At 37.4% G+C, this 12,896-nt stretch overlaps 2 protein-coding genes across 7 annotated transcripts in view; one reads left to right on the top strand and one right to left on the bottom strand.

The window, feature by feature from the left end:
• Positions 1 to 983, bottom strand: part of SPATA17 (spermatogenesis associated 17) — a 204,961-nt gene extending 203,978 nt beyond the window's left edge. For all 3 annotated transcript variants that reach the window (XM_047840794.1, XM_047840793.1, XM_047840795.1), the window contains exon 1: positions 877 to 983. In XM_047840794.1, coding sequence (XP_047696750.1) covers positions 877 to 944 — 68 coding nt within the window. In that variant the 5' untranslated portion in view covers positions 945 to 983. The remainder of the gene's footprint in view (positions 1 to 876) is intronic.
• A 269-nt stretch (positions 984 to 1,252) lies between these two features.
• GPATCH2 (G-patch domain containing 2) overlaps positions 1,253 to 12,896 on the top strand; it is a 174,213-nt gene continuing 162,569 nt past the window's right edge. For all 4 annotated transcript variants that reach the window (XM_047840305.1, XM_047840307.1, XM_047840306.1 and 1 more), the window contains exons 1-2: positions 1,253 to 1,410; positions 11,863 to 12,579. In XM_047840305.1, coding sequence (XP_047696261.1) covers positions 1,355 to 1,410; positions 11,863 to 12,579 — 773 coding nt within the window. In that variant the 5' untranslated portion in view covers positions 1,253 to 1,354. The remainder of the gene's footprint in view (positions 1,411 to 11,862; positions 12,580 to 12,896) is intronic.

The following is a 12,896-nucleotide window of genomic DNA, read 5'->3' as shown; positions in this document are numbered from 1 at the left end:
GGGCCTCACAGGAACTCCTCTGAGAATGCAGATTCTCTGGCCATAACGGAGACCCACTGAATCAGAATCTATATTCTAACATCATCGTCAAATGATTCTAATGTACACTACAGTTTACAAAGCGCTGATGTAACCAATAACACATGGGAAATGGCAATCATTGCTTAAGGAAACTGCCAGTTACCTTTTTTTCACATATTGATATTTTATACGGCCTTTGTGCCCAAAGCTACAAACACTCTGTTGTTGTTGTTGTTGTTTTAACTAGGCGAACATTGGAATTTTGATTCTTTCATGATCTTTAGAGATTTCTCTTTATACTGAAAATATTAATAGTAATAATAAATGAAATGGAAGGAATGCCAGCCTATTCTCATCACGGCCAGAATGGTTTAGATACTGTCACTTCGGGAAGACAAATGAGCCATGGAACAGTTGAGTTCAATGACATCTGTGAAACCACGGAGGCTCAAATCCCCAGGCAAACGGGAGACACAACGGAGATCACCCAGCTAGAGTACTTGGGTGACCCCAGTCAGGGTACTAAAACTTCAACAGGGAGGGCATGGGTTTCATCAAACTGTGGAGTGATGATGTCCCAGAAGAATACTTTATTCTGCAATTTTATCTATAGTGGGAAGTTTCCTAAGCCATCTCGAGCTAATAACTATGTCCTCCCTTTACCCCCATCTATAATTCCTCTGTATGGTAACACTACTTTTAAACTTGTGGTTAAGTTTGCGGCCAACAAACGAAGCGAGGAGAAGTGCTTGGTATTTACTGATTCAGGGACTTTGTTAATAGGAAACTCTTGCCGAGGAACGCCTGGCGAGGGCGAAGCCAGCCCTCTGAGCTGTACCCCAGTCGACGCCTTACCTGTTCCTGAAGTAGTACTGCTGTACCAGGAACGTCGACCGAGCTTGGAGGCGAGCTAACGTGGCCATAGCGTCCCGGCTTCTGCTGGAGCACCGCTGTTACTATTGGTCTCCATGGCAACCGGGCTAAACCATAAAGCTAGTCCCGAGGGTACAACTTTTCGACCACTCCACTTCTATTTGCCACCCTGCTTCAGTTTGCAGAATACTAGAAAGACATTTAAGAAATTTTTCGTAGGAAAAGGTTCCAGGGACTTGCCTCTATCTTTTCTGTGAGTTAAAAAGGAGGAGATTACAGGCGACGAAGGCGGTGCGGGGAGGAGAGGTAATGGTTGCTCCGGGCATCCGGTTTCCGCCTCCCGTCTGCTTCCGGAAGCTCAGCTCAAAATGCTGAACTGCTTCTGGAAGTCGCTGGTGCTGTGGTAGTTGGAGTCTGTTCTCGGGCCTGAGCCTCGAGGCCAGGCTCCTGGGTGTCGTTAATGTTCGGGGCCGCCGGGCGCCAACCGATCGGAGCTCCAGCCGCCGGGAACAGCTGGTGAGGCTGGCGGCCCTGGGGATGGGAGATCAGGAGAGGGTGTGATGGCCTGAGGCCGCCGGACCTGGAATAGAAGGGGGAGGGAGTTGGGGATGGATGATCTGAAGACACTTAGGCCTTGCTCTCACTCGTGCCTGGGCTGGAAGCGATTTGAGCAAGGCGTTGAGGTGTGTGGTAAAGATGTGTGCAGGAGTACGGTAAATGCTTGCTGATTGCCCAACCCTCTACGATATTTGGGGAGTAAAGCTGTCCATACTCCAAGAGCAATTCATTTCGTCCCTGATTGTTGACAAGGCTAGGGACAGAAGAAGCTAACTTAATATAGATCTTATCCACTCACGTTCCTTTTTAATTGTACTAGATTACAGCAGGTGTCTTGGGGGATCAAATCCCAGAAATCTAGAGTTCTGGAAGTTTAGTACTAGAAGACACCCCACTCACCCCTCTCTTTTCTGGAATGGGAGTGGCCTACGTGTTTCTGCCCCTTGAACGGTCCATTTTAGTTCAAATGAGATGTGTATGAGTGTTCCTTAAGAACATGTAAATGCCAGGATTTTAGGTTTGGGGTTTGACCAGGGCTACAGTACCCCCATCACCAGTGCCACTTTGAAATAATATATTGCTTTGATTTTTCAAAGTGCTTTCACAAATTCATGCACTTTATCTTTATGATAGCTCTGATAGGAGATTATCACGGGCACAGAATTCCTAAGTGAGTTGTCCAAAATTGCCATGGACATTTTAGTCCTGGACCTAGAAGCTGGGTTTTGGGTTTCTGATTGAAAGCTCTGCAATGCCAGGCCTATTTTTCCCCAAGCATACGTCGGACAAGCAGTGAAACAAGTTTCCCACTGACAATTTCAAGCATAAAGTATTGAAAAATGGGTGACCTGTGGCCTGAAAACGTCCATTCTTAGATTCTGCAATGAATGAGACCATGAGGCACGCTAGTAGTCTGTGATCTCAAAGAATTCCTCTGCGTCCCTTATCGGTGAAAAGTTAAAAGAATATCTTGCTTGAAATGTTTTGAATGAGATTAGATCGTTCTGTAGTTCATTTTATAGTGGTTATACTTTTAAATTCTGACACTTTCCCGTGAGAAAGCTGGGAGTACTTTCTTAAATGAGCCATATTTTTTTTTAATGGTGTGTGTCATTAGCATAACATAAAACACTTGTTACATGTTTATTATTTTTAGTTCTGACAGTTGTGTATACTGTGTAATCACCACACAAAACAAGATATAGGACATTTCCATTACCCCAGAATTCCCTCCCCAGGCATCTAATAGGTACCTGTCTTAATGTTTCACCATTCAATACCTTGTTAAGGGAACTAAACAAAATGTGCTTTATAGGTTGGTCTGCCCTTGTTGCAGCGATACTGATTTGTAGGACAGAGGGCTATTTAATAAAAAAAAGTATGACTCTTCCAACTCCTTCCTCTCCCTTTCACCTTCTCACCAACTCATAGTCAGGTACCTCCGTGTAATACAGAGAAACCCTCCTTCAGTTCTCTTAAAATGCTTATCTTCTTTTCAATTATCGGTGTAGAATTCATTTTTTTCTTATGGCCCAGAGGATAACGTAGTGCTTAGCACTTAATCATTGTTTCTTAATGAAACTCGGAAAAATCATGCCTGATTGGCCAGAATGAACACTTTCCAGCAAACTGGAACCTTGATTTTCTAGTTTATCTGCTCAACCATTCCCTTATTGGAAAGTTCTTAATGGAATTTTCTTTTTCATTCATTGACCAGACATTTACCATACTATGCACGTAAGTTTGCTCTCAGTAAGGAAGCCCCAGTGCCGCTGGGGTTGCTACTACTGGTTGATTCCTTGGTGCGGAGTTTTATGTACATATATCTCATGTAAATCTTTTGAGGTGGGTGCTGTTGTTTTTTTTTTGCATTTTAGAAATGGCAAAACAGGAGCAAATACAGCTTAAGTAACTTGCCCACGTACCATGTTTGCAGTGTGATGCTGGTATACCTAGAACAATTCTTCACCATCCTCGTATACGTCCTATTTGTCTGAATAAGATACAATATCACGGGAATATCTAAACGGGAAAGACTATGCCCGGATAGGTTAGCCAGCCTGAATTCCTGTTGTATATACCTCCCATCTTGACTTCAACTTTTTCTCCAATGTCGAGATTAGATTTTTCAAGTTTTAGGCCCCAAAGGGGTAAATAGTAGATGATTTATCGACCCCTTTAACAATTTGTTTGAAAAATAGAACTGAGATTATATTTTGTAATTTACTGCTACAGAAGACAAGTTGTATACAATTAAATAATAAAAATCCTCAGGAAATGAATATATCTTTTGTGCAAATTGTTCTTATATTTTTATAAAATCGTTATACCTGAGAGTTTCTATCTCCTTTTCCTGACTCCTCATCCACACACAATTTTGAAATTAGGGGCCAAAAAGCATTAAGTATTGTGGCACTTATAATGTTAACCTGCCTTTTAAAATTTGATTCATTTAATGGATAAACCACATTTATAATTTAGGTACGCTTTTATTACTTTTTACCTTAATAGTGATTTATATTTAAAGTGAATTTCTGGTTTTTAAGATTTTAAAGGTTGAACTAACACGTTTTACAATTAAGTCCTTGATAATGAGAATATTGAATTACTGATATATTGAGCCATACTATTTGTTTCAATGTGTGTGGTTTGCTTTTTTTTTTTTAAAGACCTTAAAATTATAAACTATATTTATTATAGATCATTTCCTTTTTTCTGTAGTTTCTTTCTTATTTATTATTTGGATTTTCTTTGGGTCCAAGAAATGGCATAGTGGAAAATGTACATTTTTTAAATAACTGCCTTTTTTTTTTTTTTTTTGTCTTTTATCTTGAGGTCAATTCCATACTGTCAGGTTTGTTTGAGTCAGGTTTCTATTTTGACAATGAGGGATCAAAGCAATGGCCAGTGTGATTTTGGCCAAGTAACCCATTAATATTAGTTTAGCTCTTTAGCATTTTTATTTATGGCAAGCTGGAAACCTTTAAAACATCTTTGATAATTTGTCCTTTACCACCACATTTGCTGTGCTAGAAAGGTAGCCAGAAAGTTAAAGAGTATCTGGCTTGTTAATGTGGCAGAAACTTTGAAATCAGGGTTGTCTAAATTTTTAGTGAAGCCATATTTTTCCTGTTTTTTTGTTCAGTCATTCATTGGTTTGTTCACCCAACAGATCTCTTTTTAAAAAATATTTATTTATTTATTTATTTACTTATTTATTGAGAGAGACCGAGAGAGAGACAAGAGTGTGAGTGAGGGAGGGGCAGAGAGAGAAGGAGACGCAGAATCCTAAGCAGGCTCCAGGCTCCAAGCTGTCAGTACAGAGCCTGACGCAGGGCTTGAACCCACACAGTGTGAGATCATGACCTGAGCCGAAGTCAGCTGGTTAACTTACTGAACCATCCAGGTGCCCCCCAACAGATCTTTTTTAAACATCTGTTGCATGTCAAGCATTATGCTAGGTACTTGTAATTAATATTCAGTTGTCTTCATTCTTATTCTAAGAATTCAGAATATATTATATATTCAATAAATATTGAATAGTTGGTTACCATGTTTGAGCAATGAATGAGACTCCTCTCGTCCATATTAGAAACTTGCCTAGATGTGCTCTAATGTATGCATATTGACAAGAATTGGAATGAATTATTTTTTAGACTCTGAATTATTTTTGTTTGTTTTAGACTTTGACTTTATGTCATTTACACAACTTCTTATTCAACAATTTGTGTTTCAAAAGTGATTAGAGCGTAAAGTTTTGAATGACTCTTGAAGTTAAATGAAGTTAAAAACAGAAGAACCTTCAAATTTAAATAGCAAATGAGCTTGCCTTATTAACTCACTATTTGGAAAGTAGAAAAAGACTTTTTTCTAAAGCCATGAATGATTTTTTTAAATTTAAGTTAATTTTTAATTTTTGGCCTAACTGCTAGGGTTTGGAGGAAAGAAAGCTTTCTGCCTGTTCCTGTGGTAGCAAAAGTGACAAAATAGCAGGTGCCAGCAGCACTTCCAGTCATGTTCAAGTCCGTGGAACCTTTGCTTCCATTGGCAGTGAACTTTTCTGTTTGGTGGAGAACCTGTGGCTCCTAACTTGGTGGAATGACTTTCTTTGATTTATTTTTTCTTGTATCTATATATTATTAAGTTAGGAGTCAGTCAGAAATGCAGCATTAATTTTTAGTTTTTTTTTTTTTAATATTCATGAAAATCTTTAAAGAGTGCATGAATGTCTTGAAATGATATGCAAGATTTTTGCTAATGTCTGTTATTCTCCCCTCTTCCCATGAGTCAGAGTGGTTCAAGAACTCAGAAAGGGTAAGGTCTGTGCTTTCATTATGATATCCTCAGGATTCATAAGGTGGTTACACCTTAAAAGCAGAATGATTTGATATTTCAGTGACCACCTCATTCCTGTACAGAGGTTGTTAAAAGATGAAATAACTACTCTCACATAAATATTCACTCTCATCCCACAGAATCCCTTCAAGGTAGAAAATGTACCATTTTTATGATGAATAAACAGTCTGAAAATAAGTAATTTGTTTAGGGTCCTATAGCTAAGGAATAGAGTCAAATTTAGTTTCCACATTCATAGATTTGACTTTAAAGCTTGTGTTCTCTAGTTTCCTCCCAGCCTTTTCCCCTACCTAGAGAATTCTGGTCCATGTGCATTGCCTAATATTAATGTAAAGTTATAATTAATTACTTACACGTTTCATAATAAGTTCCCCTAACTCCATGCTACCTCTTTCAAGAAGAGAGAAAAGGTTACTTCTGATTAATGGTTTAAGTTAGGTAGGTCAAGGAATTTCTAAACTAGCTTAAATGTTAACATTTAATGTTAGGGTTATTCTATATTTCCTAAGAAATATTTCCCCAAAGTATATAAAAGGAGATACTTCTTTTAATCATTTTAAAGTTTACTAGACTGAGATAAAGACTTATTTTGACAAATAATGTTACCATTGAAGACGGAAATGCATAAATTCCTATGAGCAGTAGAAATTTTAATCAAACAAATCATATTTTATTGAATTAGGCATGAAATTTAGCCCTTGATGTGGCATCTTTTTTTTTTTTTTTAATTTATTTATTTTTGAGAGAGAAAGCAAGCATGAGCAGGAGACAGGCAGAACGAGAAAGAGACAGAGAATCCCAGGCAGGCTCTGCACTGTCAGCAGAGTCCATCGTGGTGGGGCTCAAACTCAGGAACTCTGAGCTGGACGCTTAACTGACTGAGCCACCCAGCCAGCCCTGATGTAGCATCTCTAAGGCTGCTGTTTGCATGTTTAGGCACTCATTGTCATGATCTACACTATTATGTGTTAATTTTAATGTGTATTCTTTAGCTATTTACTTTTATGACCAAACCACCCTTCCTATCTTAAGCCAAAGCTAACATGAATATCAAAACATGTAATTCCAAGACTATTTTCTTAAGTTTGTGATCAGTCATAGCATACATTCGTCAGCATAGCTCTTGACTAGGTATTCCTCCTACATTGTTTTTGTACACATTGAATTTTTATTCATGCAGAAACTAACAATAAATGGCTATTTCCTTAACTTGCTAGAAGCCAATTAAGTAGTTGTATTTAGCAGTGGGTGAATTAGTTTTAGCACTCCACTGCTAGAGTTACTTAAGTTTGTAGAAGAAATAATCCTGTGTTTTACAGAGATGAAGAGGAGAATTTTACCATGTATTAGGTGATAAGGAGCATTTGATTTCTTTTTCCTTACCTAGGTATTTGATAGCTGTGGTCAGTTACTTTTTTGTTACATATGGAAGATTTTTGTTTCTTTTTAATGAAATTGTTGGGTTTATGAAGACACACATGTCTATCATCTTATTATATAGTTATTTTTATCAGTGTCCAGGCAAGGAAATTATTCTCTAATTTTTCTGTACATGCTGTATTTTATCCTCTTAGGAATAGTAGTTATTGCTAATAGAGTCTCCAAAAAGGAAAAGTCACTGATGGAGTAATTGGCTGTCAGTTTTTGGGGGATCAGTTTTTCTGGGCTTTCTTGGGCTTCTTTGCCATGCCTCCCTGTACATTGTTGACTGCTGTTTGAGAGCCCTTGATTTGATTCATCAGTCAACTGCTAGTTCTGTGGGAGCATGTGAGCATCGAGTTTGGACTAAGGCCACGTCCTGAGTCTTCTTTCTTGAGCAAGAAACACTTGAAAGAAAACTCTAAACTCAGCACCAGGTTTCTACATTCATTGACCATCCTCACTCTCAAACATACGTTTTTAAGGAAAGCCTTTGTCTGAGTTAGAATTTGGTGTTAAGAAAGCCAGGGAGAACAATTTACTCATTTTATTGGATGTTTTAATAGTGCCTAGAAGAAGACTGACAAAAACTTAACCCTTGGCACAAAATTCTTACCTAAAACTGGCATATCAAATTTTGGGTTGATCATACGTTTTATATTGCTCAGCATAATGCAAATACACCTGCGAAAAACCAAAATGCTTATCTGTTCAGGTCATGTCGTTTTCAAAATCCCACTTTAGATAGATAGTGGGACTATAATCTTATTCTATTTATTTGGAGTATTTGAAGAAAACTCTTAGTGAACTGTCATCTTAGACATTGTACCTAATGCAAACTATTCTCAAAAGATATCTTTTCCATTGAATTTCAAATGGAGAGAAATTGTTTTATAAATATGAATGTTATTCAAATTAGCTAAGTGGTAATTCACTAAATTTTACTGTAATTAAACTTTACAGCTATGAATGCTTAATAAACACGTTTTTGTACAGAAAAGTTCTGTATTTTCAGGTTCTTTCTTCAATAGGAAAAGTCTCATTTAAGAAAATATCTTGAAGATAAAATGTTTCCATACCATGGTCTTCAATGTAACTGCCGAGGCAAAGGAAATAAATGAGCTATTGATTATGTGGTCTCTTATAATGACTTTATTTCTGTGAGGCCAGATGATGCCAGTTTTCCCTGAGAGATAGAAGTGAAGCAGCGTGACTGACTATAATATCACTAGCTCATTAACAAGGGTTTTGACTTGCGGGAGTCTGGTGAGTTGAAACTGAAGTGGGGGGAAAAGTGATTTTAACTCTGAATGTTGCATATTTTCTTCTGTGTTTTTGTGAGGCTTTTAAAAAGTCTTTTTAAAGTAAATGTCTTCATTGGCATTCGTATCTGATCCCTATTTGAGTGACATCATGGCATAAATAGGGTTCTCTGGATAAATTTTTTTTTAATTTTTTTTTTTAATGTTTATTTGTTTGTTATATATGTGAGTGAGTGGGGGAGGGGCAGAGAGAGAGGGAGACAGAATCCAAAGCAGGTTCCAGGCTCTAAGCTGTCAGCACAGAGCCCGTCCTGGGGCTCGAACCCATGAACTGTGAGATCATGACCCAAGCCGAAGTCGGACACTTAATCAACTGAGCCATCCCGGCGCCCCTAAAATTTTTTTAATGTCTTTTTTTTTCTTGAGAAAAACAATACAAAGTCAAGTAAGGTGACAATTTTAATGATGTTATCAAGAAATTTTGCTTTCATTCTTAGTAATACCAGTTCTATTTTCTTAAGCTGTTTGTTACAATACTTTTTAAATGAAATTGATTGAAGACTTAAGTTTCAATGGATTGAATCTGATTGCTAACCTTTATCTAATGGTGGTAGGTCCACCACATTTCCTTTTTGTGGTAAAGCACTAGATTATAACTTCCAAAATAACCTGCAACTTTAGTTGTAGATGACATTCATGCATTGAGTTAATTTCATATTAATAATCAGACCTAGTCATTCACCCATTGATGAGAAAACTGCGTCTCCAAAGAGTAAGTTACTTAAGAACCAGGTGATACCGAGTCTTCTTTTAGACAAAGGTCCTTATTCTGGTACACGTTAAGCTGGCGTCCAGTGAATTTTATTAAAGGTGCAATATTATATTCAGAGATCATAGGTCTTTCAAACTACATTTCTTCCAAAGAAATAGTATTCAAGGAAATGAACAAAATATTTATTGCAATAAAGGGAAAACAAAAATGTGATTATTAACATAGAGATGATGGAGAAAAGACCCATTTGGCTTATCAGTATAGTCAGAATTGTAGCCCTTCTTTTGGCTTAATGCTAATTCCTACGTGACACCTATTTCTCATAACCAAATGCAGGGTTCTAAAACCTGAGTAATATATAGGACCCTTTTAGTGACTTTCCAGAGTTTATTTAAAATATATACTTCAGTCACCATGTTAATTCAGAATGCTAAAGGAGATAGATCAGGAAAATACAATGCCCACATTAAATGAAAGACGATGTCGGGGCGCCTGGGTGGCTCAGTCGGTTGAGCATCCGGCTTCGGTTCAGGTCATGATCTCACCGTTGGTGAGTTCAAGCCCTGTGTCAGGCTCTGTGCTGACAGCTCAGAGCCCGGAGCCTGCTTCAGTTTCTGTGGCCCCCTCTCTCTCTGCCCCACCCCTGCTTGTGCTCTGTCTCTCCCTGTCTTTCAAAAATGAATAAACATAATTTTTTTTTTTTTAATAAAAAACTGTGTCCATTTAGTTAATTGCTCACAATGTACATTTCACTGATGACTACAGCATCGGGGGCTTTGGATTCAACTGACTTCCACCACTTATACTGCCCTTGATTCAGGTCTCCCATTCCTCTTTTCTGTTCAAAAGAATATAATGCTAAGTGTGAGTCATTTGGCTTTACGCAGATATATATTAAATCTGTCTCAGAAATTAAAATAGTACCACCTGCTGCTACATCACTCATAAACAAATGCAAACTGGATACTGGAATTGTGTGGTACTAGAATCCCTTTCTTGGCTGCAGTTGGTTGAGCATTCAGGCTCTAGAACCAGATTGCTGGAGTTTGAAACCTGTTTCTACCATTTTCTAGGTGTGTCACTTTGGGCAAATTGCCCTTAATGTCTGTGTCTCTTTGTGTCTCATATACCACCTTATAAGGTTATTATGTGAGAATGAAATGAGGTAATGCATATAAAACACTTAAAAATGGGCCGAGCACATAGTAAGTTCTTGTGTTAGAAGCTGTATGTGTGAATCATCTTATAAGTAGTAAATCCAGTCGAATTAAAATGTATGTTTGTGTTCAGATTATTCAAATGAAAACACAAAATGAAAAATTATTATAAGGAACTTGCAAATGCCTCAAATTATAGACTGTAGAGACTATATAAACCAGGGTCAGCAAACGATAGCCAGCCATCACTTGGTTTTGTAAATAAAATTGTATTAGAACACAGCCATTCATTTATGTATTGCCTAGGGCTGTTTTCACCTTACAGTGGCTAAAGTTGAGTGGCTATGACAGAGACCTAATAGACTGCAAAGCCTAACAGTCTACTGTTTGGCCCTTTAGAGAAAAGTGTGCCTACCCCTACTGTAGATTTAGAAGTTATATAGACCTCTGTAGTTGAGGATATTTTGATCCCTAGGTCCTTCTAAGACTCAGAAATGATTGTTCATGATCTGTATAAGAAAGATACATGTTTGAATTAACTATACTGTTTACAAAATAAAATTGGAATTTTGGGCTTTCCATCACCAACCGATCTAGAATCTTTGGGAGTTGGGTTTGGAAAGGGTCGATATAATTTATAAAAGTCCGTAAAGAATACTTATCCTAGCTGACAAGCAGATCATTTTCTCACTGGTAACATAGTTTAATGGTTTTTGTTTGTTTCTTTTTATTTAAAAAATACCAAGAGACTGTCTCAGAATGAATTATAAGAAAAATGATGGGCCATTTTAGACCAGTGAGCCTCCAGTTTGAGTATGAACAGTTTCTGCTTGACTGAGTTATGAGATTAGTGTGGCCTAAATATATGCCTAGTGTCTGGTTAAACTCTCCTTTCACATATATTACAAATCTTGAAAGTACCTGTCAGTCTTTCCATCTCCCTCGCATATCATGGTGGTGACTGGGTAGAGCGTGTGGTGAGTAGAGGATTGTACAGTTTTCTTCTTCACTTAGAAATTGCTGTGGGGGAGGGGTGGTTGGAGGAAGGCTTGAGAAAGCTCTCTCCATATCTGTTCTAGCAAAACTGGCTCTAGGGAAAGGGCAGGAGTAGACTAATGAGCAGGGATTTAAGCAGAAATAACTTTTCTATAATTACACAGTAAAAATAGGAAATTACTGGGATCTTTCATTGCTGATATTATGCTTACTCTATCTTGAAGTAATTCGTATGTTTAATAAAAGAACTTACATATGAAAAAGGAGCTTAAAATGAGTCAGAATATTTGAAACTATCTGGGATAGAAAAATTAAATAGCTTTTAAACATTTCTTTATAATAACTATTAATTTTAGATTTAGAGTGAATTGTCTGCTGTAATAAACTAGGTTAATGCAGTTAATACTATTTTCTTTAATTTTTTTTCTTCTTTTTTTTGAAAATGTAGGCATTTCAGTCGAACCATGGAAGAACTGGTTCATGATCTTGTCTCAGCATTGGAGGAGAGCTCAGAGCAAGCTCGAGGTGGATTTGCTGAAACAGGAGATCATTCTCGAAGTATATCTTGCCCTCTGAAACGCCAGGCAAGGAAAAGGAGAGGGAGAAAACGGAGATCATATAATGTTCACCACCCATGGGAGACTGGTCACTGCTTAAGTGAAGGCTCTGACTCTAGTTTAGAGGAACCAAGCAAGGACTATAGAGAGAATCACAATAATAATAAAAAAGATCACAGTGACTCTGATGACCAAATGTTAGTGGCTAAGCGCAGGCCATCATCAAACTTAAATAATAATGTACGAGGAAAAAGACCTCTGTGGCACGAATCTGACTTTGCCGTGGACAACCTTGGGAACAGAACTCTGCGCAGAAGGAGAAAGGTAAAACGCATGGCCGTGGACCTCCCACAGGACATCTCTAACAAACGGACAATGACCCAGCCCCTTGAAGGTTGTAGAGATCAGGACATGGACAGTGATAGAGCTTACCAATATCAAGAGTTTACCAAGAACAAAGTCAAAAAAAGGAAATTGAAAATAATTAGACAAGGACCAAAAATCCAAGATGAAGGAGTAGTTTTAGAAAGTGAGGAAATAAGCCAGACCAGTAAGGACAAAATGGACTACGAAGAGCAAAAAGTCTCAGACGAACTCATGAGTGAAAGGTGACTTTTATATTCTCTAAATATAAAAATATGTGTCTCCATTGTTTGTGCTTGAACGTATTTTGTATTTTAATTCTACTTTAAAATAATTATAAATTATAATAATACAAAATATAATCATAGTGATATTCCTGTTTAACCATCCTTACATTTCTTTATAATTTATGGTGTTTAACACAAAACAAAATTGCTTATTTGATTTAAACAAAGTCTTTCCATTGTGTTTTAAAGACTTAATTTTCAGCTATAAAGAGAAAAGGAAATGGCTTTTCAATGGGGAAGAATGCACTTTTGAATAACAGCACATTTAGAACTCA

The sequence above is a fragment of the Prionailurus viverrinus genome, chromosome F1, assembly GCF_022837055.1.
Source record: "Prionailurus viverrinus isolate Anna chromosome F1, UM_Priviv_1.0, whole genome shotgun sequence".
NCBI lineage: Eukaryota > Metazoa > Chordata > Mammalia > Carnivora > Felidae > Prionailurus > Prionailurus viverrinus.
This window is presented reverse-complemented; position numbering and strand designations above follow the sequence as displayed.